At 43.9% G+C, this 24,747-nt stretch overlaps 2 protein-coding genes across 2 annotated transcripts in view; one reads left to right on the forward strand and one right to left on the reverse strand.

The window, feature by feature from the left end:
* Positions 1 to 24,747, reverse strand: part of slc22a16 (solute carrier family 22 member 16) — a 57,818-nt gene that overhangs the window by 21,163 nt on the left and 11,908 nt on the right. Inside the window, exons 3-4 of the mRNA XM_024400324.2 lie at positions 14,004 to 14,121; positions 11,630 to 12,188 (exon numbers count right to left, since the gene is read on the reverse strand). Coding sequence (XP_024256092.2) covers positions 11,630 to 12,188; positions 14,004 to 14,121 — 677 coding nt within the window. The remainder of the gene's footprint in view (positions 1 to 11,629; positions 12,189 to 14,003; positions 14,122 to 24,747) is intronic.
* On the forward strand, positions 2,703 to 4,468 carry LOC121846520. Its single transcript, XM_042321903.1, has 3 exons — positions 2,703 to 3,669; positions 3,838 to 3,925; positions 4,055 to 4,468. The coding sequence occupies exons 1-3, from the start codon at positions 2,875 to 2,877 to the stop codon at positions 4,198 to 4,200; spliced, it is 1,029 nt and encodes a 342-aa protein (XP_042177837.1). The 5' UTR covers positions 2,703 to 2,874; the 3' UTR covers positions 4,201 to 4,468.

The following is a 24,747-nucleotide window of genomic DNA, read 5'->3' on the forward strand; positions in this document are numbered from 1 at the left end:
CTCTCTCCAAACTTGCATGCATGTCCAATTCTCCATCTGGAAGTGCAGGCTCTCCGAAGATGACCCCTGCTGTAATGGCAGAAGTGATTAAAGATGTCAAGTCGGCCGTATCAGTGGTCGTTAAGAGTGCCTCCGCTAGCCAAACCTCTCAGTGACACCGGTAAGGGGAGACTCACAGACCAAGGTGACTGAGAGCATGGTGAGAGAGCTGGCTGCTAAACTTGAAAAAGTTGACCAAGAGAGCAAGAGTCTAACAGGGCAAGTCATGACCATGATCTCTGACACAATGGTGGCTTTTGTTGACGAGAACGAACAGAATTTGCTGAAAGATCTGAAGGACAAGATCACGTTTTTGGCATCGCATGTTGGCTTCATTGACGATCTTGATGCCCTGATAAGGAAATACGAGAGCAGCTACAATATTGGTGAATCTGGTTCCTCCTGCACGCTCACATCTAAGAGCATCCAAAAACTCTCCAGCCGGGAGTTTCAAACATCAGCAATACAAGCAGTGAGTGGAGTTCTTGCCAAAAAAGTCAGTAGTTTGAGCTTTCCTAGTTCAGTCGTTCAGTCTGAGTTAACAGGTGCTGTATCAGGTCAAACATTGTCTGGCATTGTAAAGACAGAGTCAATTCACCCAGTGGGCTCAGCAGCGTCAGTAGTTGTTAAGACTTTCGTGTCAGATATGAAGTCCTTGGCTGAATCTGAAGAGAGTCCCCAACAGAAGAGTGCCTGGTCTGCTGCTGTTCACATTTACCACAGCATCCAAAACAACTTGAAAGATTATTTCGGCAAGCTTCAGAGATTTGCCCTAAAGAGCATTGTCACATCTGATGACAACATCACAAATGCTGAGTTTAAGGAGACAGTTCCACTTCCTTGCTTAGACATGAAATATAGGCCCAGTAAGAGTGAGCCTCAGTTGCCAGAGTCCACTGGTGAAGTTACTTTACAAAGAGGCCTAAGTGAGTGCTCAAAACTTCTTTGGGCACAAACTGAGTCAGAAGAAAGCAAGCTCCTTCTGACAACTTGCACCAAAGAAGTCATCTCAGAGCTTCTGGTCTTGTACAAGACTGAGATGTCAAAGGAGGACCCCCTGTACACTGTTGGAGAAAAAGGATCAGACTTCTCTATTGAGAGACAACAATTTGTAGAGGGCGTTCTGGCTCAGCTTGGGGATATCTCCCATTCCAGGGCCTCATCACCAATAGTATATGAGTTCCCCTGTCAAATTGAGGACAGCAGAAGTAAGGCCACAGCTTCTTTGACCAGTCTGTTAGATTGCATGAAAAAACTCTCAAGTGAGGAATTCAAGAGAGACACCACTCAAGCAGTGAGTAGTTCCTAGTTAAAAAGTCCAACAGTAGCTTAACTTGTGCACAGCCTGCTTATTCTGTAGCATCCAGGTCTTGTTCCGTTCAAAACCAGAGAACCTTGTCAAAGGATATTTGTGCGGATTCTGCTGCCTTTGGCATCATTGACACATTTGTGGAAGACCTGCAGAGCTTGGCAAAACCTGCAGAAGTAGAGGAGAGAGAACCTGACCTCCAGGAAAATGCACAAAAGCGAAAGAGCAGGATCTGGTCTGCTACCACTAGTTTATATAAAAATATTAAGAAGACATTAAAGGGCTTCACCATTCACCGGCGGAGGTCAGACGTGCAGAGAAGAATGTCTAGCCATACACCCACAGAGGACTCTGGACATCTTGTGACTAAGGAGTACCTTGGTTTGGCAAGCCAGAACTTGACGCAAGCTAGTAAGAGTGTGCCTCACTTGCCCAGTTTGAACCAGGAAGTGACTCTACACATGGGTGTCAGCGAGAGTTCAAAACTTCTCTGGACTGAAACAGACGAGGGTCTAATGAACAATAGTACCAAACAGGTCATTTCAACAATCTTGACCTCATGCGAGGATCAGACATCAAATGCACCTTGCTTCTCCACAGTAGGAAAGAAAATATCTGATATGTCCCTTGAGGTCAACATATTGGTAGGTGGTGTTCTGTCTCAGCTGAAGGACATCTCCTTGTCAAGGTCCCCAACACCATGTGAAGACATGTTTGAACGTCTCCAAGGTTCTACTGAGCGAACCTCTCCAGTAAGTCTAGATTGCAGCACGGCTGCCTCCAAAGGCATTGCATCTTCCCACAGTCTTTCAACAAAGAGCCTCCAAAAACTTTCTAGTCATGAGTTCCAAACCAAAGCTGAGAAAGGAGTGAGTGAGGTCCTCTCTAGATCATTTAACATTGTGGAGGAAGGTACAACAGATAAGTACCTCCAGTCTGTATCTACATCCACCACATCTACTGATATTATACAAACCATAGTGAAAGATCTGCAGGAGCTCACCCAGACCACCCAATCATCTGACATGGTATCTGGAACCTCCCTGTTCACCACTGGACAGGTTTCTGAGAAAAGAATCTGGTCTGTTGCTCATAACATCTACTACAGTCTGCAGAGTAAGATTACGGAGTTTCTCAGAAAAGATCTTCAAATGTCAGACACAACACTTGGTTCAATCCAAATCTTTACATATCAAAGCAGTCCTGCTTCACAAAGAGCAAGTCTCCGCCATCTTGAGGTCAACCAGAGCAGTGTTACACCTGGTGGAAACGATGCCTGTGTGGACATTCCACACAAATTACTACCTAAAACCACTAAGCTCTCAGGATCCATGCTGGAGGATATTGGCACGATCCGTTGTAGGAGTGCTGACAGCTCAAATACAAGAAATACCTCTTCTTCACGCTCCTCCATCTCTCTAACACCTACTTCAAAATCAAAGCAGTCAGAATGGGACTTCACCTTGCCCGGTACTCCCATCCCCACTGAATTATCTGCTCAGAGTGACTTTCCCATTGTAAGAAACATGATCATTCAGGACTTGTTTCACACAGAGAACTTACTTCCCCCATCCTTTGTGGACAAAGTCAGGCAAGCTGCTGGGGTGGTAGTGGACGAAATGGTGGAAAGTGTTGAGAACACACAGGAAGATGGACAGGGTGCTTCTCATCCTGACAACCTCCGATCTGCTGTTAGGAAATTGAGAAAAATCATTTCCACTGGGACCATCCACATTTTCAGTCATGAATTTGTGGATAAAGTGATAGCCCTTCAGGACAGCCACAGCACTCCACAGGTCTTAACATTGGCAGCAGCCAGAAGTGCTTCAGACTCCATTCTTTCAAGGCTGAAATGGGGAAAGGAACAATGTGCCATATCCAGGAAGCTCTCCTCTCAGCTTCTCCAGATATTTGCTGAAGAGACAGTGAAGGGCTTCCTAAAACAGTGGTTAGATGAGTATGAAAATATAAACATTGATGTTTCAGTCCAGAATGAACCAAGCACCTCTACTTGCATGGTCTTTCCTATCCAGCTCAATCAGAGCAAGCCAGAGGATAGTGACACAATGAATCAGCTCACGAAGGTCATGGTCAACAAAATGATGGATGCCTTATCAGTTGGCTCAAGTCATCAAATGATCACCAAAGCCAATGCCAAATGTTCTTTTGAGTCCGGTACCAGCATGGCCACCAGTGACATTGTAGAAGGGATGTTGGATTTGGTAAGGGATAGCACCAGCAGTACTGGAGAGCAGATCCCCATCTTCAAGTCCAAGAAAAGCAAGAAAACCATGTTCAGCAAGATATGCTTTAACATAAAGGTATAGTACAAGTACAGATTTTTCATGAATAACACTGCTTTTGAATGTATGAGATATTATTTGTTTATATAATTCAGTATTTTAGCATTGTATTGCCTTTTTCAGTTGATATACTGTACTTTAAGATATATAACAGTTTGTTTTAATGTGCCTTTTCCCACCAAACAGGGTTCCAAGAAAGTTAGAAAGGACCACTGTCCTCAAAAGTCTATGGAGTACCAGCCTCAGAACACTTCCCCTACTGTGTACTTTACAGGTAAGCCCTGCTGCTGCTCATTCAAGACTAAGATATTATTACTTTAGCGTTCAACTAATTCATTTGGAAAGACATTGCACTCTGCTCTGAATTGTTACCCATGACATACTGGATGGTCTTTCTTTGCAGAGTCGAGGACAAATTCTCATGGCTCCTTTGCTCCAGAGGGAAATGACATCGCATATTCCTTCCCACCTGAAGAGAAGAGTCACAAACCCTCCCTTTTCACCAGAATGTATAGAGCCATCACTAGAAGCTTCTCCAACCCAAGATAATTTTCCTCATTAAATGAGATTGCATTCATTTGTTGTCATATGTTGACTGTTTTGCTAGCACAGACTGTAATATGTTCTGCGATTCATCCACATGCATTGAGGAGTATACCACCTCAGTCACAGGCTACATCAATAAGTGGATTGACAACGTCGTGCCCACAGTGACCGTATGTACATATCCCCGACAGAAGCCATGGATTACAGGCAACATCCACACCGCGCTAAAGGCTAGAGCTGCTTCTTTCAAGGAGCGGGACACTAATCCAGACACTTATATGAAATCCTGCTATGCCCTCAGACTAACCATCAAATAGGCAAAGTGGTTGGTTAGGTCAGGGTGTGACTAGGGTGGGCAATCTAGGTGATCTATTTCTTTGTTTGGACTGGTATGGTTCCCAATCAGAGGCAGCTATCTATCGTTGTCTCTGATTGGGGATCATATTTATGAACATTATGTTTGTTTATATTTTGTTGTTTTTTTGGTGTTCATCTAATAAAGTAAGATGTACACTTAACACGCTGCACCTTGGTCTCCTCATTCCGACGACGAGCGTAACACAAAGCGTAAATACAGGACTAAGATTGAATCCTACTACACCGGTTCTGATGCTCGTTGGATGTGGCAAGGCTTGCAAACTATTACGGACAACAAAGGGAAACCTAGCCGCAAGCTGCCCAGTGACACAAGTCTGCAAGACGGGCTAGGTGCCTTTTATGCTCGCATCAAGGCAAGCAACACTGAGGCATGCATGAGAGCATCAGCTGTTCGGTACGACTGTGATAACGCTCTCTGTAGCCAATGAGAGCAAAACCTTTAAAAAGGTCAACATTCACAAGGGGTCAGATGGATTACCAGGACGTGTGCTCCGAGCATGCGCGGACCAACTGGCAAGTGTCTTCACTGACATTTTCAACCTCTGTAATACCTACATGTTTCAAACAGACCACCATAGTCCCTGTGCCCAAGAAAGTGAAGGGAACCTGCCTAAATGACTATTATTGTATACTTCCGGCGCCGACAGAGATGGCCGCCTCGCTTCGCGTTCCTAGGAAACTATGCAGTTTTTTGTTTTTTGCGTGTTATTTCTTACATTAGTACCCCAGGTCATCTTAGGTTTCATTACATACAGTCGAGAAGAACTACTGAACATAAGAGCAGCGTCAACTCACCATCAGTACGACCAAGAATATGACTTTCACGAAGCGGATCCTGTGTTCTGCCTTTCACCCAGGACAACGGAATGGATCCCAGCCGGCGACCCAAAAAAACGACTTCGTAAAAGGGGGAAATGGAGCGGTCTTCTGGTCAGACTCCGGAGACGGGCACATCGTGCACCACTCCCTAGCATTCTTCTCGCCAATGTCCAGTCTCTTGACAACAAGGTTGATGAAATCCGAGCTAGGGTAGCATTCCAGAGGGACATCAGAGACTGTAACGTTCTTTGCTTCACGGAAACATGGCTCACTGGAGAGACGCTATCGGAGTCGGTGCAGCCAACTGGTTTCTCCACGCATCGCGCAGACAGAAACAAACATCTTTCTGGTAAGAAGAGGGGCGGGGGCGTATGCTTCATGGTTAACGTGACGTGGTGTGATCATAACAACATACAGGTACTCAAGTCCTTCTGTTCACCTGATTTAGAATTCCTCACAATCAAATGTCGACCGCATTATCTACCAAGGGAATTCTCTTTGATTATAATCACAGCCGTATATATTCCCCCCCAAGCAGACACATCGATGGCTCTGAACGAACTTTATTTGACTCTTTGCAAACTGGAATCCATTTATCCGGAGGCTGCATTCATTGTGGCTGGGGATTTTAACAAGGCTAATCTGAAAACAAGACTCCCTAAATTTTATCAGCATATCGATTGCGCAACCAGCGCTGGAAAAACCTTGGATCACTGCTATTCTAACTTCCGCGACGCATATAAGGCCCTGCCCCGCCCTCCTTTCGGAAAAGCTGACCACGACTTCATTTTGTTGATCCCTGCCTACAGACAGAAACTAAAACAAGAAGCTCCCACGCTGAGGTCTGTCCAACGCTGGTCCGACCAATCTGATTCCACACTCCAAGACTGCTTCCATCACATGGACTGGGATATGTTTCGTATTGCGTCAGACAACAACATTGACGAATACGCTGATTCGGTGAGCGAGTTCATTAGAACGTGCGTTGAAGATGTCGTTCCCATAGCAACGATTAAAACATTCCCAAACCAGAAACCGTGGATTGATGGCAGCATTCGCGTGAAACTGAAAGCCCGAACCACTGCTTTTAATCAGGGCAAGGTGACCAGAAACATGACCAAATACAAACAGTGTAACTATTCCCTCCGCAAGGCAATCAAACAAACTAAGCGTCAGTATAGAGACAAAGTAGAATTTCAATTCAACGGCTCAGACACAAGAGGTATGTGGCAGGGTCTACAGTCAATCATGGATTACAAAAAGAAAACCTGCCAAGTCACAGACCAGGATGTCTTGCTCCCAGGCAGACTAAATAACTTTTTTGCCCGCTTTGAGGACAATACAGTGCCACTGACACGGCCCGCAACTAAAACATGCGGACTCTCCTTCACTGCAGCCGACGTGAGGAAAACATTTAAACGTGTCAACCCTCGCAAGGCTGCAGGCCCAGACGGCATCCCCAGCCGCGCCCTCAGAGCATGCGCAGACCAGCTGGCTGGTGTGTTTACGGACATATTCAATCAATCCCTATCCCAGTCTGCTGTTCACACATGCTTCAAGAGGGCCACCATTGTTCCTGTTCCCAAGAAAGCTAAGGTAACTGAGCTAAACGACTACCGCCCCGTAGCACTCACTTCCGTCATCATGAAGTGCTTTGAGAGACTAGTCAAGGACCATATCACCTCCACCCTACCTGACACCCTAGACCCACTCCAATTTGCTTACTGCCCAAATAGGTCCACAGACGATGCAATCTCAACCACACTGCACACTGCCCTAACCCATCGGGAACAGGAGGAATACCTATGTGAGAATGCTGTTCATTGACTACAGCTCGGCATTTAACACCATAGTGCCCTCCAAGCTCGTCATCAAGCTCGAGACCCTGGGTCTCGACCCCGCCCTGTGCAACTGGGTACTGGACTTCCTGACGGGCCGCCGCCAGGTGGTGAGGGTAGGCAACAACATTTCCACCCCGCTGATCCTCAACACTGGGGCCCCACAAGGGTGCGTTCTGAGCCCTCTCCTGTACTCCCTGTTCACCCACGACTGCGTGGCCACGCTCGCCTCCAACTCAATCATCAAGTTTGCGGACGACACAACAGTGGTAGGCTTGATTACCAACAACGACGAGACGGCCTACAGGGAGGAGGTGAGCGCCCTCGGAGTGTGGAGTCAGGAAAATAACCTCACACTCAACGTCAACAAAACTAAGGAGATGATTGTGGACTTCAGGAAACAGCAGAGGGAACATCCCCCTGTCCACATTGATGGAACAGTAGTGGAGAGGGTAGTTAGTTTTAAGTTCCTCAGCGTACACATCACAGACAAACTGAGTTGGTCCACCCACACAGACAGCATCGTGAAGAAGGCGCAGCAGCGCCTCTTCAACCTCAGGAGGCTGAAGAAATTCGGCTTGTCACCAAAAGCACTCACAAACTTCTACAGATGCACAATCGAGAGCATCCTGTCGGGCTGTATCACCGCCTGGTACGGCAACTGCTCCGCCCACAACCGTAAGGCTCTCCAGAGGGTAGTGAGGTCTGCACAACGCATCACCGGGGGCAAACTATCTGCCCTCCAGGACACCTACACCACCCAATGTCACAGGAAAGCCATAAAGATCATCAAGGACAACAACCACCCGAGCCACTGCCTGTTCACCCCGCTATCATCCAGAAGGCGAGCAGAAAAGTAAATAAGGAACACTTATGTGATAATGCTATTCATTGACTACAGCTCAGCGTTCAACACCATAGTACCCTCAAAGCTCATCACCAAGCTAAGGATCCTGGGACTAAACACCTCCCTCTGCAACTGGATCCTGGACTTCCTGACGAGCCACCCCAGGTGGTGAGAGTAGGTAGCAACACATCTGACACGCTGATCCTCAACGCTGGGGCTCCACAGGGGTGCGTGCTCAGTCCCCTCCTGTACTCCCTGTTCACCCACGACTGCATGGCCAGGCACGACTCCAACACCATCATTAAGTTTGCAGACGACACAACAGTGGTAGGCCTGATCACCGACAATGACGAGACAGTGTATAGGGAGGAGGTCAGAGACCTGGCCGGTGGCGTAACCAAGAATAAGGAGATGATTGTGGACTACAGGAAAAGGAGGACCGAGCACGCCCCCATTCTCATCGACGGGGCTGTAGTGGAGCAGGTTGAGAGCTTCAAATTCCTTGGTGTCCACATCAACAACAAACTAGAATGGTCCAAACACACCAAGACAGTTGTGAAGAGGGCACAACAAAGCCTATTCTCCCTCCGGAAACTAAAAAGATTTGGCATGGGTCCTGATATCCTCAAAAGGTTCTACAGCTGCAACATCGAGAGCATCCTGGTTGCATCACTGCCTGGTATGGCAATTTCTCGTCTTTGACCGCAAGTGTAACGGATGTGAAATGGCTAGCTAGTTGCGCGGTGTTCGCGCTAAATAGCGTTTCAATCAGCAAGGGTCGCGGCTTTTGTGGAGCGATGGGTAACGACGCTTCGTGGGTGACTGTTGTTGATGTGTGCAGAGGGTCCCTGGTTCGCGCCCGGGTATGGGCGAGGGGACGGTCTAAAGTTATACTGTTACACAAGGCACTACAGAGGGTAGTGCGTACTGCTCAGTACATCGCTGGGGCCAAGCTTCCTGCCATCCAGGACCTCTATACCAGGTGGTGTCAGAGCAAAGCCCTAAAAATTGTCAAAGATTCTAGCCACCCTAGTCAAAGACCGCTCTCTCTGCTACCGCACAGCAAGCGCTACCGGAGCGCAAGCACACCATGCGAATATCTGAGGAGAGCGCCCAGCACACAAAAGCATTACATACATTTTCCAACAAAGCAGATGCATCACGAAAGTCAGAAATAGCGATGAAATAAATCACTTACCTTTGAAGATCTTCATCTGGTTGCAATCACAAGGGTCCCAGCTACATAACAAATAGTCCTTTTGTTTGATAAAGTCCTTCTTTATATTCCAAAATGTAAGTTTCAATGGTGCGCTTGACTCAGTAATCCACCAGTTTCCCTCGTTCAAAATGCATCCCATAAGTTACCAATAAACTTCTTCTAAACAAGTCAAACAACGTTCCTAATCAATCCTCAGGTACCCTATTATGTAAATAAACTATAACAATTAAGACGGAGAATACCGGAGATAAATAACGAAGTACGTGCCCTCTCCGGAACGCGCTATAAACACTACAGCCAAAATGGGAGCCACTTAGAAAAACTACAAATTCTAGCTCATTTTTCAAAAAACATGAAACTGAAACTCTTTCTAAAGACTGTTGACATCTAGTGGAAACCCAAGTATCTGCAATCTGGGCGGTCTTCCTTTTATATTCCCATTCCCAGCCATTGTAATCAGAGGTTGGCTGAAAAGAAAAAAGTTCTGGATGGATTGTCCTCGGGTTTTCGCCTGCCATATCAGTTCTGTTATACTCACAGACATTATTTTAACAGTTTTGGAAACTTTAGAGTGTTTTAAATCCAATCTAAAGTTATGCATACCCTAGCATCTGGGCCTGAGTAACAGGCAGTTTATTTGGACACCTCATTCATCCAAACTTCCGAAAACTGCCCCCTAGCCCAAGGAAGGTAACTAGTAACTAACGGATTACATGAACCCTGTATACGTCCTCCAAGACATATGATAAATTAGATAATCCAAAAAAGTAGTGGAAAAGTAGCTAATATGGCAAAGTTGTCCGTGATGACATTCGAACTCAAAACTTTTGGGGTGCTAGATGTTCCCATTATGTGCCAATTTATCTTCCCCGACCAACCACTGTCCTTTTGTTTTTGCCTTAGGTTTGGGTAGGTTACTTTCTAAATGTAATCCATTAGTTACTAGTTACCTGATCAAATTGTAACCAGTAACCTGTAACCCGGGGGATTTGGTTCCACAAGAGCATTAGTGAGATCGGGCACTACTATTGTGCGATAGTCCTGGCTCGCAGTCGGCGTTCCAATTCATTCCAAAGATGTTTGACGGATGACAGAAATTATTAAATCATTAGACCTCTCACTAAAGCCGTCAGTCATATGAAAGTCACATTTAAGGGGCCCCTTGAGTGGCGTAGCGTTCTAAGGCACTGCAGTGCTTGAGGTGTTACTACAGACCCGGGTTCGATCCTAGGCTGTGTCACACCTGCTCTGACCGGGAGTACCATAGGGTGGTGCACAATTTTCCCAGTGTTGTTTGGTTTGGCCGGGGGGGCTTTACTTGGCTTATCGCCCTCTTGTGGTGGGCTGGGCTCCTGCAGGCTGACCTTGGTCGCCAGTTGAATGGTGTTTCGTGCAGCTGGTTTCCGGGTTAAGCGGGCGGGTGTCTCAATGTCAACAGTGAAGAGGTTACTCAGTGATGCTTGGCTCACCTCACTCTAGCGACTCCTTGTGGCGGCCCGGGCATCTGCAGGCTGACCTTGGTCATCAGTTGAATGGTGTTTCCTCCGATACATTGGTGCAGCTGGCTTCTGTGTTAAAAAGCGCTTTTTGGCAGGTCATGTTTCGGAGGACGCATGACTTCAATTAGGGGAGGTAGGGTAAGGGGAAAAAAATATTACACACACACCCTATAGGGGATCGAAAATTATGCAAACAATTGCATTGATGGATGCTACAATCTGCCCTATTAAAGCTACCCCCTCTGTGGGGTTGAGGTTAGGGCTCTGTGCAGGGCAGTCGAGTTCTTCCATCTCAACAAACCATTTCTGTATGGACCTTGCTTTGTGCATGGGGGCATTCTCATGTTGAACCAGGAAAGGGCTTTCCCCAAACTGTACCCACAAAGTTGGAAGCACAGAATCATCTAGAATGTCATCGTAAAATAAATTCAAATCTAATTTTATTGGTCACGTACAGACATTAGCAGATGTCTGCTGTAGCGTTAAGATTTCCTTTCACTGAAACTGAGGGGCCTAGGCATCCTATGAAGGTGCGACGTTGAAAGTCACTGAGCTCTTCAGTAAGGCCATACTACTGCCAGTGTTTGTCTATGGAGATTGTATGGCGGTGTGCTCGATTTTATACACCTGTCAGCAACGGGTGTGGCTGAAATAGCCAAATCCACTAATTCGAAGGTGTGTCCACATACACTATATACACAAATGTATCATACTAAATGGAGTGTCAGAATAATGCTAAATACTCTGAGACCAATTTTCTATAATAAGCACACATACCCATGGTAAATACAGTACACATGCACACACAAACCAACCCCCATCCCCCTCTCACCAGCCAGGAAGAGGTTGATGTACTGGTTGCCACCCAGGTTGACGGAGCCCAGGGAGAAGACGTAGTAGCCCAGGCTGCCAATGAACCACACTGCCCACACTGTCACTGTCCTCCAGGTCATCCTCCATGTCCCAAACAGGTCCAGGATGCTCAGCTTTCTCTCGGGCTCCGCTGGCTGGGCTCTTCCCGGTACCACCTCCTGCTCCAGCAGAGCCTCCTTGGGTTCCAGGAGGTCCTCGGCCCTCAGGCGGCCAGGCTCCAGGCCGTTGAAGCGGGCTATGGAATCCAACAGGACCTGGGTCTCCTGGAGCCTCCCCTTAGCCATCAGGTAGAAGGGTGTCTCTGGAAACTTCCAGCAGAAGAAGAGAAAGGGCGAGGTGCAGGTGGAGAGGATGATCTGGTAGATCCACCAGGTACGCACTAGGTAGCCCGTGATCGCCACCATCATGACGCCTGCGGCAAAGGCGGCGTGCACGTGCATGGAGGTCCACGTGCGTACCTTGTTGCCGGTGAACTCGGTCACGTACACAAACACCACCACAAGGTAACCGCTGGACACCTACCGAGAGAGAGGGAGGGAACATTACAATTAGATCAAAAAAGGGGACACAACGCAAGGCCAGAGCTTCAAATGCTGATCACACACACACACACACACACCTCGCATTACTGTTGATGCAGAAAGTTAATCTAAGGCCTGAAAACAAGTCTCATATATCTTATCTACTTATCCTGGATTTAGTAAATGGACTGTGAGAGCAGACTGTGGTTAGAATATACTGTAGATCAAACCTTATCTTCAGAGAATTACCCAGATACTAGCCTAGGCATATCAACATTCTCTAAGGCTGACCGCTTTGCATCCAGATGGAGAGAGGAAGACACTCATACAGTTCACAGACAGTCACATAGCCAGTCCTCACATAGCCAGGACATTTTGTGTCCTCACATAGCCAGGACATTTTATTTTGGTTATGATTTTTGTTTTCAAGGAAGGTACTTTAAACCATCTTACATGTAGCACTTCCATGAGCTATCCTGCCGATGGTCACCTCTTCCTCAGCTATTCTTTAAACATAAGCCACACCCTCTACTGGACAGGGCTGGTCCACAGAGAGGCAGTTCACAGGAAGGCCGAAAATATCATTAAGGACATCAACCACCCGCTCCACGGCCTGTTCACCCTGATATCATCCAGAACGCAAGGTCAGTACAGGTGCATGAAAGCTGGGACAGAAAGACTGAAATACAGCTTTATCTCAAGGTCAAGGACTTCCAGCGCCGACAGAGATGGACGCCTCGCTTCGCGTTCCTGGGAAACTATGCAGATGGTTAAATAGCCTTCACTAGCCGGCCTCCACCCAGTACCCTGCCCTGAATTTAGTCACTGTCACTAGCCGGCTACCACCCGGTTACTCAACCCTGCACCTTAGAAGCTGCAACCTTATGTAAAGTGCATTTGGAGAGTATTCAGAACTCCAAGTGGGCTGTCATGTGTCTTTTACTGAGGAGTGGCTTCCGTCTAGCCACTCTACCATAAAGGCCTGATTGGTGGAGTGCTGCAGAGATGGTTGTCCTTCTGGAAGATTCTACCATCTCCACAGACTAACTCTGGAGCCATGTCAGAGTGACCATTGGGTTCTTTGTCACCTCCCTGACCAACGCCCTTCTCCCCTGATTGCTCAGTTTGGCTGGGCGGCCAGCTCTAGGAAGAGTCTTGGTGTTTCCAAACTTCTTCCATTTAAGAATGATGGAGGCCGCTATGTTCTTGGGGACCTTCAATACTGAATACATTTTTTGGCACCCACCTGTTATTGTAATGGTGAGAGTTTGCCAACCATCATTAACCTCATAGTCATTGTTGATTTCAAATCCAAATATTGAAGTTTAGAGCTAAAAGAAGAAAAAATGCTTCACTGTCCCAATACTTACAGAGGGCATTGTACATTTGACCTTAGTGAAAAGGAACAACTGTAAGACTTCTGCTCAGGGCAGAGGTGGAAGAGAGAAATTTAAGATGTAAAGAGAGAGAGAGAGGCACACATAGCCTACTATGGAAGCAGTTTACAGTTTATAGCCTCTAGTATGACCTGGCATTCCTTTTAGGCCAATAATCTAATACTAACAAATACAAATACTGGATGAATACAAACTAATGTATATAACTGCTACCAACTTGAGATATGCTTAAATAACCCACAACTTTTGCATACAGCAAAATATTATAGTATTTTGTGGGAGATTATTCCGAAATTTAAAGTAAAGTGCATGTCTCAAGATAGGATTTGTCCATAAAACGTCATCCTGCATTCCTTACACTCCACATGTGTTGATAATTAGGCTTTTCTTACAAATCTTACACGCGCACACTTACCATGGCGAGCAGGAAGCGGATGACCATAAATAGGTAGTAGTTTCTCATGAATGCCACGCTTACACCAAACACAAACTGGCAGAGGCTGGTGATCATAAGGATCCTCCGTCTGCCAACCCTGAGAGAGAGAGAGAGAGAGAGAGAGAGAGAGAGAGAGAGAGAGAGAGAGAGAGAGAGAGAGAGAGAGAGAGAGAGAGAGAGAGACTATAGTTGAACTAAAAGGATACTACAGTTTACTATAGAATATTAAAGTGCTTAGTATAGAATTCTGTGGTAAACTATAGTATACTGTAGAATACTATACACAGTAGTATCCCTTAATTGTGTAGTAATTGTGTAGTATATTGTAGTATACCATAGTAAATACTACAGTATTCTCCACACATAAAACACTAGTAAATACTACAGAAATGTCTGCAAAAACATTAGTCGACAAAAACACTACTTTTTATACTATAGTAAATACGACAGTATTTAATTTGCATATACCCTGCCCATTCCCCGCCACCAATAAATGAGAAACCTACATGCCAAGAATAGAGCATATATTGGGTTCTGAACTGGCTGTTCAGAACCCAGTCCTACTTACCTACTCGTTATAGGAAAAGCTATATTTTAGTATTTCCAGTATGTTTCCTCAACAAGAATACCCCCAACTTCGATGTCAAAGATAAAACAATATCTCTAAAAACACTACAGTAAACACTACAGTATAATACCATCATGTCCACAAAAGCACTATGGTAAATACTACAGTACATGAATACATCACACCAAAAGCTTGATTTTTATGGTCATTATGGTAATTTTAAAACAAATTTCCTGAAATTCAACGTAGTACTGATTTATGTCAACTGATTTGATAGCATGTTGAATCTATGCAAATAAATTATATGACTTGATAGTTCACCTCTCAGTTTTCTTTTATTCTAGAATAGGGTATATTGTAAGCATGTGTTGACTTCTTCGATATAGGGGGCGCTCTTTTAATTTTTGGATGAAAAACGTTCCCGTTTTAAACAAGATATTTTGTCACGAAAAGATGCTCGGCTATGCATATAATTGACAGCTTTGGAAAGAAAACACTGACGTTTCCAAAACTGCAAAGATATTGTCTGTGAGTGCCACAGAACTGATGTTACAGAAAAAACCCAGATAAAAATACAATCAGGAAGTGTCGCATTTTTTGAAACCGCCTCATGGCAATGACTCCTTATATGGCTGTGGAGGAGCTAGGAGTCAGCTTACCTTTTCCACGTTTTCCCCAAGGTGTCTGCAGCATTGTGACGTATTTGTAGGCATATCATTGGAAGATTGACCATAAGAGACTACATTTACCACATTTGCCATGTTTCTGTCGATATTATGGAGCTAATTTGGAAAAAAGTTTGGCCTTGTAAGTGACTGCATTTTCATTTTTTTTCTTGGCCTAACGTGATGAACAAAACAGAGCTATTTCTCTTACACAAATAATCTTTTTGGAAAAAATGAACATTTGCTATCTAACAGAGTCTCGTCATTGAAAACATCCGAAGTTCTTCAAAGGTAAATTATTTTATTTGAATGCTTTTCTTGTTTTTGTGAAAATGTTGCCTGCTGAATGCTAGGCTTAATGCTATGCTAGGCTATCAATACTCTTACACAAATGCTTGTGTAGCTTTGGTTAAAGCATATTTTGAAAATCTGAGATGACAGTGTTGTTAACAAAAGGCTAAGCTTGTGTTTCAATATATTTATTTCATTTCATTTGCGATTTTCATGAATATGAAACGTTGGCCATTCAGCTGAAAAGACAGTGCGGGGAATTCAAAAATATTATTTCGAAATATTTAACTTTCACACATTAACAAGTCCAACACAGCAAATGAAAGATAAACATCTTGTTAATCTACCCATCATGTCCAATTTTTAAAATGTTTTACAGCGAAAACACAATATATATTTATGTTAGACCACCACCAAATCAAAAAAAAACAGCCATTTTTCCCATCCAAAGATAGTCACAAAAGCAGAATTAGAGATAAAATGAATCACTAACCTTTTGATCATCTTCATCAGATGACAATCATGTGACATGTTACACAATACATTTATGTTTTGTTCGATAATATGCATATTTATATCCCCAAATCTCGGTTTACATTGACGCCATGTTCAGAAATGCCTCCAAAATATCCAGAGGAATAACAGAGAGCTTCGGCAGATAACAAAAATACTCATCATAAACTTTGACGAAAGATACATGTTCTACATATAATTAAAGATACACTGGTTCTTAATGCAACCGCTGTGTCAGATTTTTTTTTAAACGTTACGAAAAAAGCCTACCATGCAATAATCTGAGACGGCACTCAGACGTAAATATATTTCTCCGCCATGTTGGAGTCAACAGAAATACGAAATTACATCATAAATATTCCCTTACCTTTGATGATCTTTCATCAGAATGCCGGGCAAGGAGTCCTAGTTCCACAATAAATCGTTGTTTTGCTCCATAATGTCCAATACTAGTGTCCAATTAGCTGCATTTGCTAGCACTTTCAGCTCACGTCCCCAAAAGCTGACGCTGGTCCAGGAGAACTCAGACAAAAACTTCAAAAATATATATTCCAGGTCGAATAAACTGGTCAAACTAAGTAGAGAATCAATCTTCAGGATGTTATTTTCATATATATCCAATAACGTTCCAACCGGAGCATACGTTTTCATCTGCAGCCAAATGGAACGATGGTGACATCCACAGACAAATGCGCCACAGGGAAATTGCATTCTGCCAGGACAGTGACTCATTCCCCTCCCATTTGGTCAACGTTCACAACAGAAGCTCCATTCCACGTTCTACTGAATGAGGACATCTAGTGGAAGGCATAGGAAGTGCTAACAGATCCATATCTTATTTGGAAGGGAAGAGGCGATGACTTAAAATTAGAGACGCATTCAGAATTTCACTTCCTGTTTGGAAGATTGCCTGCCCTATGAGTTCTGTTATACTCACAGACATAATTCAAAAAGTTTTAGAAACTTCAGAGTGTTTTCTATCCAATAGTAATAATAATATGCATATATTAGCAATCTAGGACAGAGTAGGATGCAGTTCACTATGGGCCTGCAATTCATCCAAAGTGAAAATACTGCCCCCTATCCCCAACAAGTTTTAAGCAAATCAAAGTTTATTTATGATACAGCATGTAAGCTACACAATACAATTAAATGTTACAGTGTACTACAATATTCACTGCAGTATTTTTGCCACAAAACACCACAGTGAATATTATCGTATTCCTAACATAGTATACGCTATAGTATTTTTTAATGTGTGGAGCCATGAATGATATACTTCCTGTATTTTCAGAAGGACCTCTGCTATTTACTGTAGCTGACGACATGGGAAGAGTTGAGATAAAAAATGTTGAATGTCACACAAGCTTATGTGTGAAATAATACATGGGGTGGCAGGTAGCCTGGTAGTTAAGAGCGTTGGGCCAGTAAATGAAAGGTCACTGGATTGAATCCCTGAGCAGACCATGTGAAAAATCTGGTGATGTGCCCTTGACCAAGGCACTTAACCATAATTGCTCCTCTGCTAAATGACTAAAATGTAAATAAGCAGCATTGTATTGTTGACTGGGAATTGCACATTGCCACATAGAAGGTTTGTGACTCATGGCATTGATCCAGACCAAATATTTGTTGAAATACTGGTAGACATGGCCTACTGAGTGGCGCAGCAGTCTAAGGCACTTCATCGCAGTGCTAGCGGCGTCACTATAGACCCGGGTTGGTTCCCAGAGTGTGTCACACCCGGCCGTGACCGGGAGTCCCATAGAGCGGCGCACAATTGGCCCAGCATCGTCCGAGTTAGGGGAGGGTTCCCCCGGGGCAGATTTACTTGGCTCATTGCGCTCTAGCGAATCCGTGTTGTGGGCCGGGTGCCCGCAGGCTGACCTCGGTCATCAGTTGAACTGTGTTTCCTCCGTCACATTGGTGCGGCTGGCTTCTGGGTTAAGCTGAAGGGTGTTAAGAAGCACGCTTTGGCAGGTCATGTTTCAGAGGACGCATGACTCGACCGTCGCCTCCTGACCTCCTGTTGGAGAGTTGCAGCGATGAGACAAGATCAAAATTGGGGAGAAAAAAATACCACAACAACCACAAATTATTATTTTTTAAATACCACAACAACAAAAAAATATTTTAAATATAAATACTGGTCGACACAAGCTGGGAGCAGCAGAGGGGCAACAGCCCTAGGAGCAGTTTGGGTTGAAATTGTACATCGCTAGTATCACTATACAACAGGAGTTGCTGAGTTTATAGGTGTTTGAGTGAGTGAGTATGGGATTTGCATGTGCCTCGAGGCCTCCAGACCAGACAGAACAAATCAATGAACAATTTGGCTGATACATGCATACGGTCCTAGTGTGTGAGTCTGGAATTAGCAGTATGCTTGGTTGTAAGAAACAATCATCCTCTTCCCCCCCACTGAATACAAATAATGCAATCTTATAATGCTATACTATACTGAATATACAGTTGAAGTCGGAAGTTTACATACACTTAGGTTGGAGTCATTAAAACTTGTTTTTCAAACACTCCACAAATTTCATGTTAACAAACTATAGTTTTGGCAAGTCGGTTAACATCTAGTCATTTTTCCAACAATTGTTTACAGACAGATTATTTCACGTATAATTCACTGTATCACAATTCCAATGGGTCAGAAGTGTACATACACTAAGTTGACTGTGCCTTTAAACAGCTTGGAAAATTCCAGAAAATTCTGTCATGGCTTTAGAAGCTTCTGATAGGCTAATTGACATAATTTGAGTCAATTGGAGGTGTACCTGTGAATGTATTTCAAGGCCTACCTTCAAACTCAGTGCCTCTTTGCTTGACATCATGGGAAAATCAAATGAAATCAGCCAAGACCTCAGGAAAAAATTTGTAGACCTCCACAAGTCTGGTTCATCCTTGGGAGAAAATTCCAAACGCCTGAAGGTACCATGTTCATCTGTACAAACAATAGTACGCACGTATAAACACCATGGGACCACGCAGCCATCATACCGCTCAGAAAAGAGATGAGCTCTGTCTCCTAGAGATGAACGTACTTTAAAAAAGTGCAAATCATTCCCACAACAACAGCAAATGATCTTGTGGAGATGCTGGAAGAAACAGGTACAAAAGTATCTATATCCACAGTAAAACTAGTCCTATATCGACATAACTTGAAATGCCGCTCAGCAAGGAAGAAGCCACTGCTCCAAAACCACCATAAAAATGCCAGACTAAGGTTTGCAACTGCATATGGGGACAAAGATCTCCTCTAGTCTGATGAAACAAAAATATAACTGTTTAGCCATAATGACCATCGTTATGTTTGGAGGAAAAAGGGGGAAGCTTGCAAGCCGAAGAACACCATCCCAACCGTGAACATGGTGGTGGTAGCATCATGTTGTGGGGGTGCTTTGCTGCAGGAGCGACTGGTGCACTTCACAAAATAGATGGCATCATGAGATAGGAAAATTATGTGGACATATTGAAGCAACATCTAAAGACATCAGTCAGGAAGTTAAAGCTTGGTCGCAAACGGGTCTTTCAAATGGCAATGACCCCAAGCATACTTCCAAAGTTGTGGCAAAATGGCTTAAGGACAACAGAGTCAAGGTATTGGAGTGGCCATCACAAAGCCCTTACCTTAATCCTATAAACAAATTGTGGGCAGAACTGTGTGTGCGAGCAAGGAGACGTTTGACCCAAGTTAGACAATTTAAAGGCAATGCTACCAAATACTAATTGTGTGTATGTAAACTTCTGACCCACTGGGAATGTGATAAAAGAAATAAAAGCTGAAATAAATCACTCTCTACTATTATTCTGACATTTCACATTCTTAAAATATGATTAAATGGATTAAATGTCAGGAATTGTGAAAAACTAAGTTTAAATGTATTTGGCTAAGGTGTATGTAACTTCCGACTTCAACTGTAAGAATTAGAGGATGTCTAGTATCAGACGGCTTACCCGGTCGTACAATAGTATACTAATTGGATGACTTACCTTATCATACATCTTGGAGGCTGTATAGTATGTCGTTATTTGAGACCAGGTTGCTTTTTTTCTCCGTAACAAAAGGAGAATTACGGGGAGAATTTATGTTGGCAGTTACTTCAAAATTTAGGAAAAGGTTAGCTAAATTTACGTGGCAGTTTAGGTGAATTGGGTTAAGTTTAGAATAAGTGTTAGGAGAATGGTTAGCTAAAATGCTACAGTTGTCCCAGACTCGAACATGCAACCTTTGAATTGCTAGACTGTCGCGGATTACACCAACCCATCCTCCCTGACCAACCTCCTTACTTATGTTTCTGCCTCAAATAACTAGACCATTAATAGGTATCATAGATCTAGCAGGTGCTCAGAACTACATAAAGTATATTTCATATGGCTCTGAGGCCAGGCTTGAAACAGACATTCAAACTATTCAACAGCCCATGATGATATAGTAGGGAGTGGGACACACCCTCTCTCCTCAACCCAGGGTAGCCTAGTGGTTAGAGCGTTGGACTAGTAACCGGAAGGGTGCAAGTTCAAACTCCCGAGCTGACAAGGTACAAATCTGTCGTTCTGCCCCTGAACAGGCAGTTAACCCACTGTTCCTAGGCCGTCATTGTAAATAAGAATTTGTTCTTTAACTGACTTGCCTAGTTAAATAAAGGTAAAATAAAAAATTAACTAAAACCCAGCTCACGTCTTGGGTTTGTGAACATGAGGCGTTCAACTGAGTACCCTATTCTCTGCACAGTGGACACCTAGACCCTAGCTAAACCAATGGACTACTGGCCTTGGCAGGCATCTTCTTCCCTGTCCTTGCTGGACAACTGGATAATAGCCTACCAGTTGAGTTGATATGTCCCAAGAGTCTTAATCTTTCTCTGTGGACTGGCTGTCACCCTGTAGTGTCAGATGACTTAAACACTTCTCTGAACTGGCACACAATGCTATCCAAACACACACTTTCACACTCTGTTTGCCTGTTTTGTGTTCGAGAAACAAGGATGTTCTAAGGACCTGCTTAGAATAAACCCTCACCTATACCCTCATCACCCCTCCTTACTCAATGCTCACCTCTCACCTCTGTCATAACCTTGGCACTCCTCATAAACCAATCATAGCTTGCTCCAGACTCATAGCTTTTAAAAAACATTTATTTATTTATTTCACCTTCATTTAACCAGATAGGCCAGTTGAAAACAAGTTCTCATTTACAACTGCGACTTGGCCAAGATAAAGCAAGGCAGTGCGACACAAACAACACAGAGTTACACATGGGATAAACAAACGTACAGTCAATAACACAATAGAAAAGTATATATACAGTGTGTGCAAATGTAGTAAGGCAATAAATAGGTCATCGTGGCAAAAATAATTACAATTATTAATTAAACACTGGAGTGATAGATGTGCAGAAGATGAATGTGCAAGTAGAGATACTAGGGTGCAAAGGAGCAAAGAATAAATAACAATATGGGGATGAGGTAGTTGGGTGGGCTATTTCCAGATGGGCTGTGTACAGGTGCAATGATCAGTAAGCTGCTCTGACAGCTGATGCTTAAAGTTATTGAGGGAGATAGAAGCTTCAGTGATTTTTGCAATTCGTTCCAGTCATTGGCAGCAGAGAACTGGAAGGAAAGGTGACCAAAGGAGGAGTTTGGGGATGACCAGTGAAATATACCTGCTGGAGCGTGTGCTACGGGTGGGTGCTGCTAAGGTGAGCTGAGATAAGGCGGGGCTTTACCTAGCAAAGACTTATAGATGACCTGGAGCCAGATGGCACTGTGATAGACTACACCCAGCTTGCTGAGTAGAGTGTTGGGGGCTATTTTGTAAATGACATCGCCGAAGTCAAGGATCGGTATGATAGTCAGTTTTACGAGGGTATGTTTGGCAGGATGCTTTGTTGCAAAATAGGATGCCAGTTCTAGATTTAAATTTGGATTGGAGATGCTTAATGTGAGTCTGGAAGGAGAGTTTACAGTCTAGTCTAACCAGACACCTAGGTATTTGTAGTTGTCCACATATTCTAAGTCAGAACAGTCCAGAGTAGTGATACTAAACGGGTGGGCAGGTGTGGGCAGCGATTGGTTGAAGAGCATGCATTTAGTTTTACTTGCATTTAAGAGCAGTTAGAGACCACGGAAGGAGTGTTGTATGGCATTGAAGCTTGTCTGGAGGTTTGGTAACGCAGTGTCCAAAGAAGGGTCAGATGTTTACAGAATGGTATTGTCTGCATATAGGTGGATCAGAGAATCACCAGAGGCAAGAGCAACATCATTGATGTATAGAGAGCAAAGAGTCGGCCCGAGAATTGAACCCTGTGGCACCCCCATAAAGTCTGCCAGAGGTCTGGAAAACAGGCCCTCCGATTTGACACACTGAACTCTATCTGAGAAGTAGTTGTTGAACCAAGCGAGGCAGTCATTTGAGAAACCAAGGCTGTTGATTCTGCCGTTAGGAATGCGATGATTGACAGAGTCGAAAGCCTTGGCCAGGTCGATGAAGACGACTGCACAGTACTGTCTTTTATCGATGGCGGTTATGATATTGTTTAGGACCTTGAGCGTGGTTGAGGTACACCCATGACCAGCTCGAAAACCAGATTGCATAGCGGAGAATGTACGGTGGGATTTGAAATGGTCGGTGATCTTTAGAAAGGCAGGGTAGGATAGATAGGTCTGTAACTGTTTGGGTCTAGAGTGTCTTCCCCTTTGAAGAGGGAGATGGCCGCGGCAGCTTTCCAATCTTTAGGGATCTCAGATGTTCTGAAAGAGAGGTTGAAGATACTAGTAATAAGGGTTGCAACAATTGCAACGGATAATTTAAGAAAGTGTGTCCAGATTGTCTAGCCCAGCTGATTTGTAGGGGTCCAGATTTTGCAGCTCTTTCAGAACATCAACTATCTGGATTTGGGTGAAGGAGAAATGGGGAGGCTTGGGCAAGTTGCTGTGGGGGATGAAGAGCTGTTGACGGGGTAGGGGTAGCCAGGTGAGAGCCAGCCTTAGAAAAATGCTTATTTAAATTCTCAATTATAGTGGATTTATCAGTGGTGACAGTGTTTCCTAGCCTCAGTGCAGTGGGCAGCTGGGAGGAGGTGCTCTTATTCTCCATGGACTTTACAGTGTCCCAGAACTTTTGGGAGTTTGTGCTACAGGATGCATATTTCTGTTTGAAAAAGCTATCCTTTGATTTCCTAACTGCCTGATTCCTAACTTCCCTGAAAAGTTGCATATCGCGGGGGATATTCGATGCTAATGTAGAACGCCACAGGATGTTTTTGTGCTGGTCAAATGCAGTCAAGTCTGGAGTGAACCAAGGGCTATATCTGTTCTTAGTTCTACATTTTTTGAATGGGGCATGTTTATTTAAGATGGTGAGGAAAGCACTTTTAAAGAATAATCAGGCATCCTCTACTGGCAGAATGAGGTCAATATCCTTCCAGGATACCTGGGCAAGGTAAAGGCCTGCTGGCAGAAATGTTTTAGGGAGCGTTTGACAGTGATGAGCCTAAAATGTCATTTAAGAGAATTTTATGAGGGAAAACATTTTGTTTTGGGAATTTTCAAAGTACTTTCAACATTATTCATTTCAGACCTGGAGACAGGCGGCGCAGCATCGTCCGGGTTAGGGGAGGGTTTCGCCGGCTGGGCTGTCCTTGTCCCATCGCGCTCTAGCGACTCCTTGTGGTTGGCCGGGCGCATGCACGCTGACTTCGATCACCAGTTGTACAGTGTTTCCTCCAACACATTGGTGCGGCTGGCTTCCTGGTTAAGCGAGCAGTTAGAAGAAGCAGTGCGGCCTGGTAGGGTCGTGAAAAATTATTGTATGTAGTTTCTTGCAATAGGCCTCTAAGACTTAAAATAATATTTCTCTCAAAATGTTGATTCCTAAAAGATGTCCGGTAATTTGGTTGATTCCATCAGATTTGTCTAAAATCCTAAATGAATCAGGAATGAGCAGGGTCAGGGATACCATTAGGACTTATTCATTAATTAATTAATGCAACAACATTCCTCATGGTCTGTAAATTCTCTACTTTTAAAAGATTTTAACAAACAATATTGGAATCACCATGGTCACAACCATAAACTGTCAACTATCTGCCTGTCACATTCTGACCTTAGTTCCTTTTTTATGTCTTTGTGTTAGTTTGGTCAGGGTGTGAGTTGGGGTGGGTAGTCTATGTTCTTTTTTCTATGTTGTATTTCTGTGTTTGGCTTGGTATGGTTCTCAATCAGAGGCAGCTGTCGATCGTTGTCTCTGATTGAGAATCATACTTGGGTAGCCTGTTTTCCCCATTTTGGTTGTGGGTGATTGTTTTCTGTGTCTGTGTTTTCCGGACAGAACTGTTTCGTTTTCATTTTGTGTAGTGTTCAGTTTTTAAAAAAATATGACGAACACTTACCACGCTGCGTTTTGGTCCTCTTCTCCTTCTCCAGATGAAAATTGTTACACTGCCTGATAATTTAAAATAGAATATTAATTTTGGTTCAAGTATGTTACATTTAATTAGGTTTTGGAGTCCTAAAGCAACTGAAGAAAAACTAAATTGCTACTATGTCTATCATTTGAACAAACAAACAACTCCATAAAACATCAACTGACAGAGCGCTGAAAGATCTGATAGAATGGTTGTTTTTATTAGGGATTTTCAAATGAATAATTGTCTATATTTTATAAATGTTTCTATTTA

This window comes from Oncorhynchus tshawytscha, linkage group LG05 (assembly GCF_018296145.1).
Source record: "Oncorhynchus tshawytscha isolate Ot180627B linkage group LG05, Otsh_v2.0, whole genome shotgun sequence".
Taxonomy (NCBI): domain Eukaryota; kingdom Metazoa; phylum Chordata; class Actinopteri; order Salmoniformes; family Salmonidae; genus Oncorhynchus; species Oncorhynchus tshawytscha.

Excerpts from the sequence above, each read along its gene's own strand:
- LOC121846520 (XM_042321903.1), top strand. The coding sequence starts at position 2,875 with ATGATCATTCAGGACTTGTTTCACACAGAGAACTTACTTCCCCCATCC. Across the intron at positions 3,670-3,837 it reads AGATATGCTTTAACATAAAG|GGTTCCAAGAAAGTTAGAAA; the intron begins GTATAGTACAAG and ends CCCACCAAACAG. Across the intron at positions 3,926-4,054 it reads CCCTACTGTGTACTTTACAG|AGTCGAGGACAAATTCTCAT; the intron begins GTAAGCCCTGCT and ends CTTTCTTTGCAG.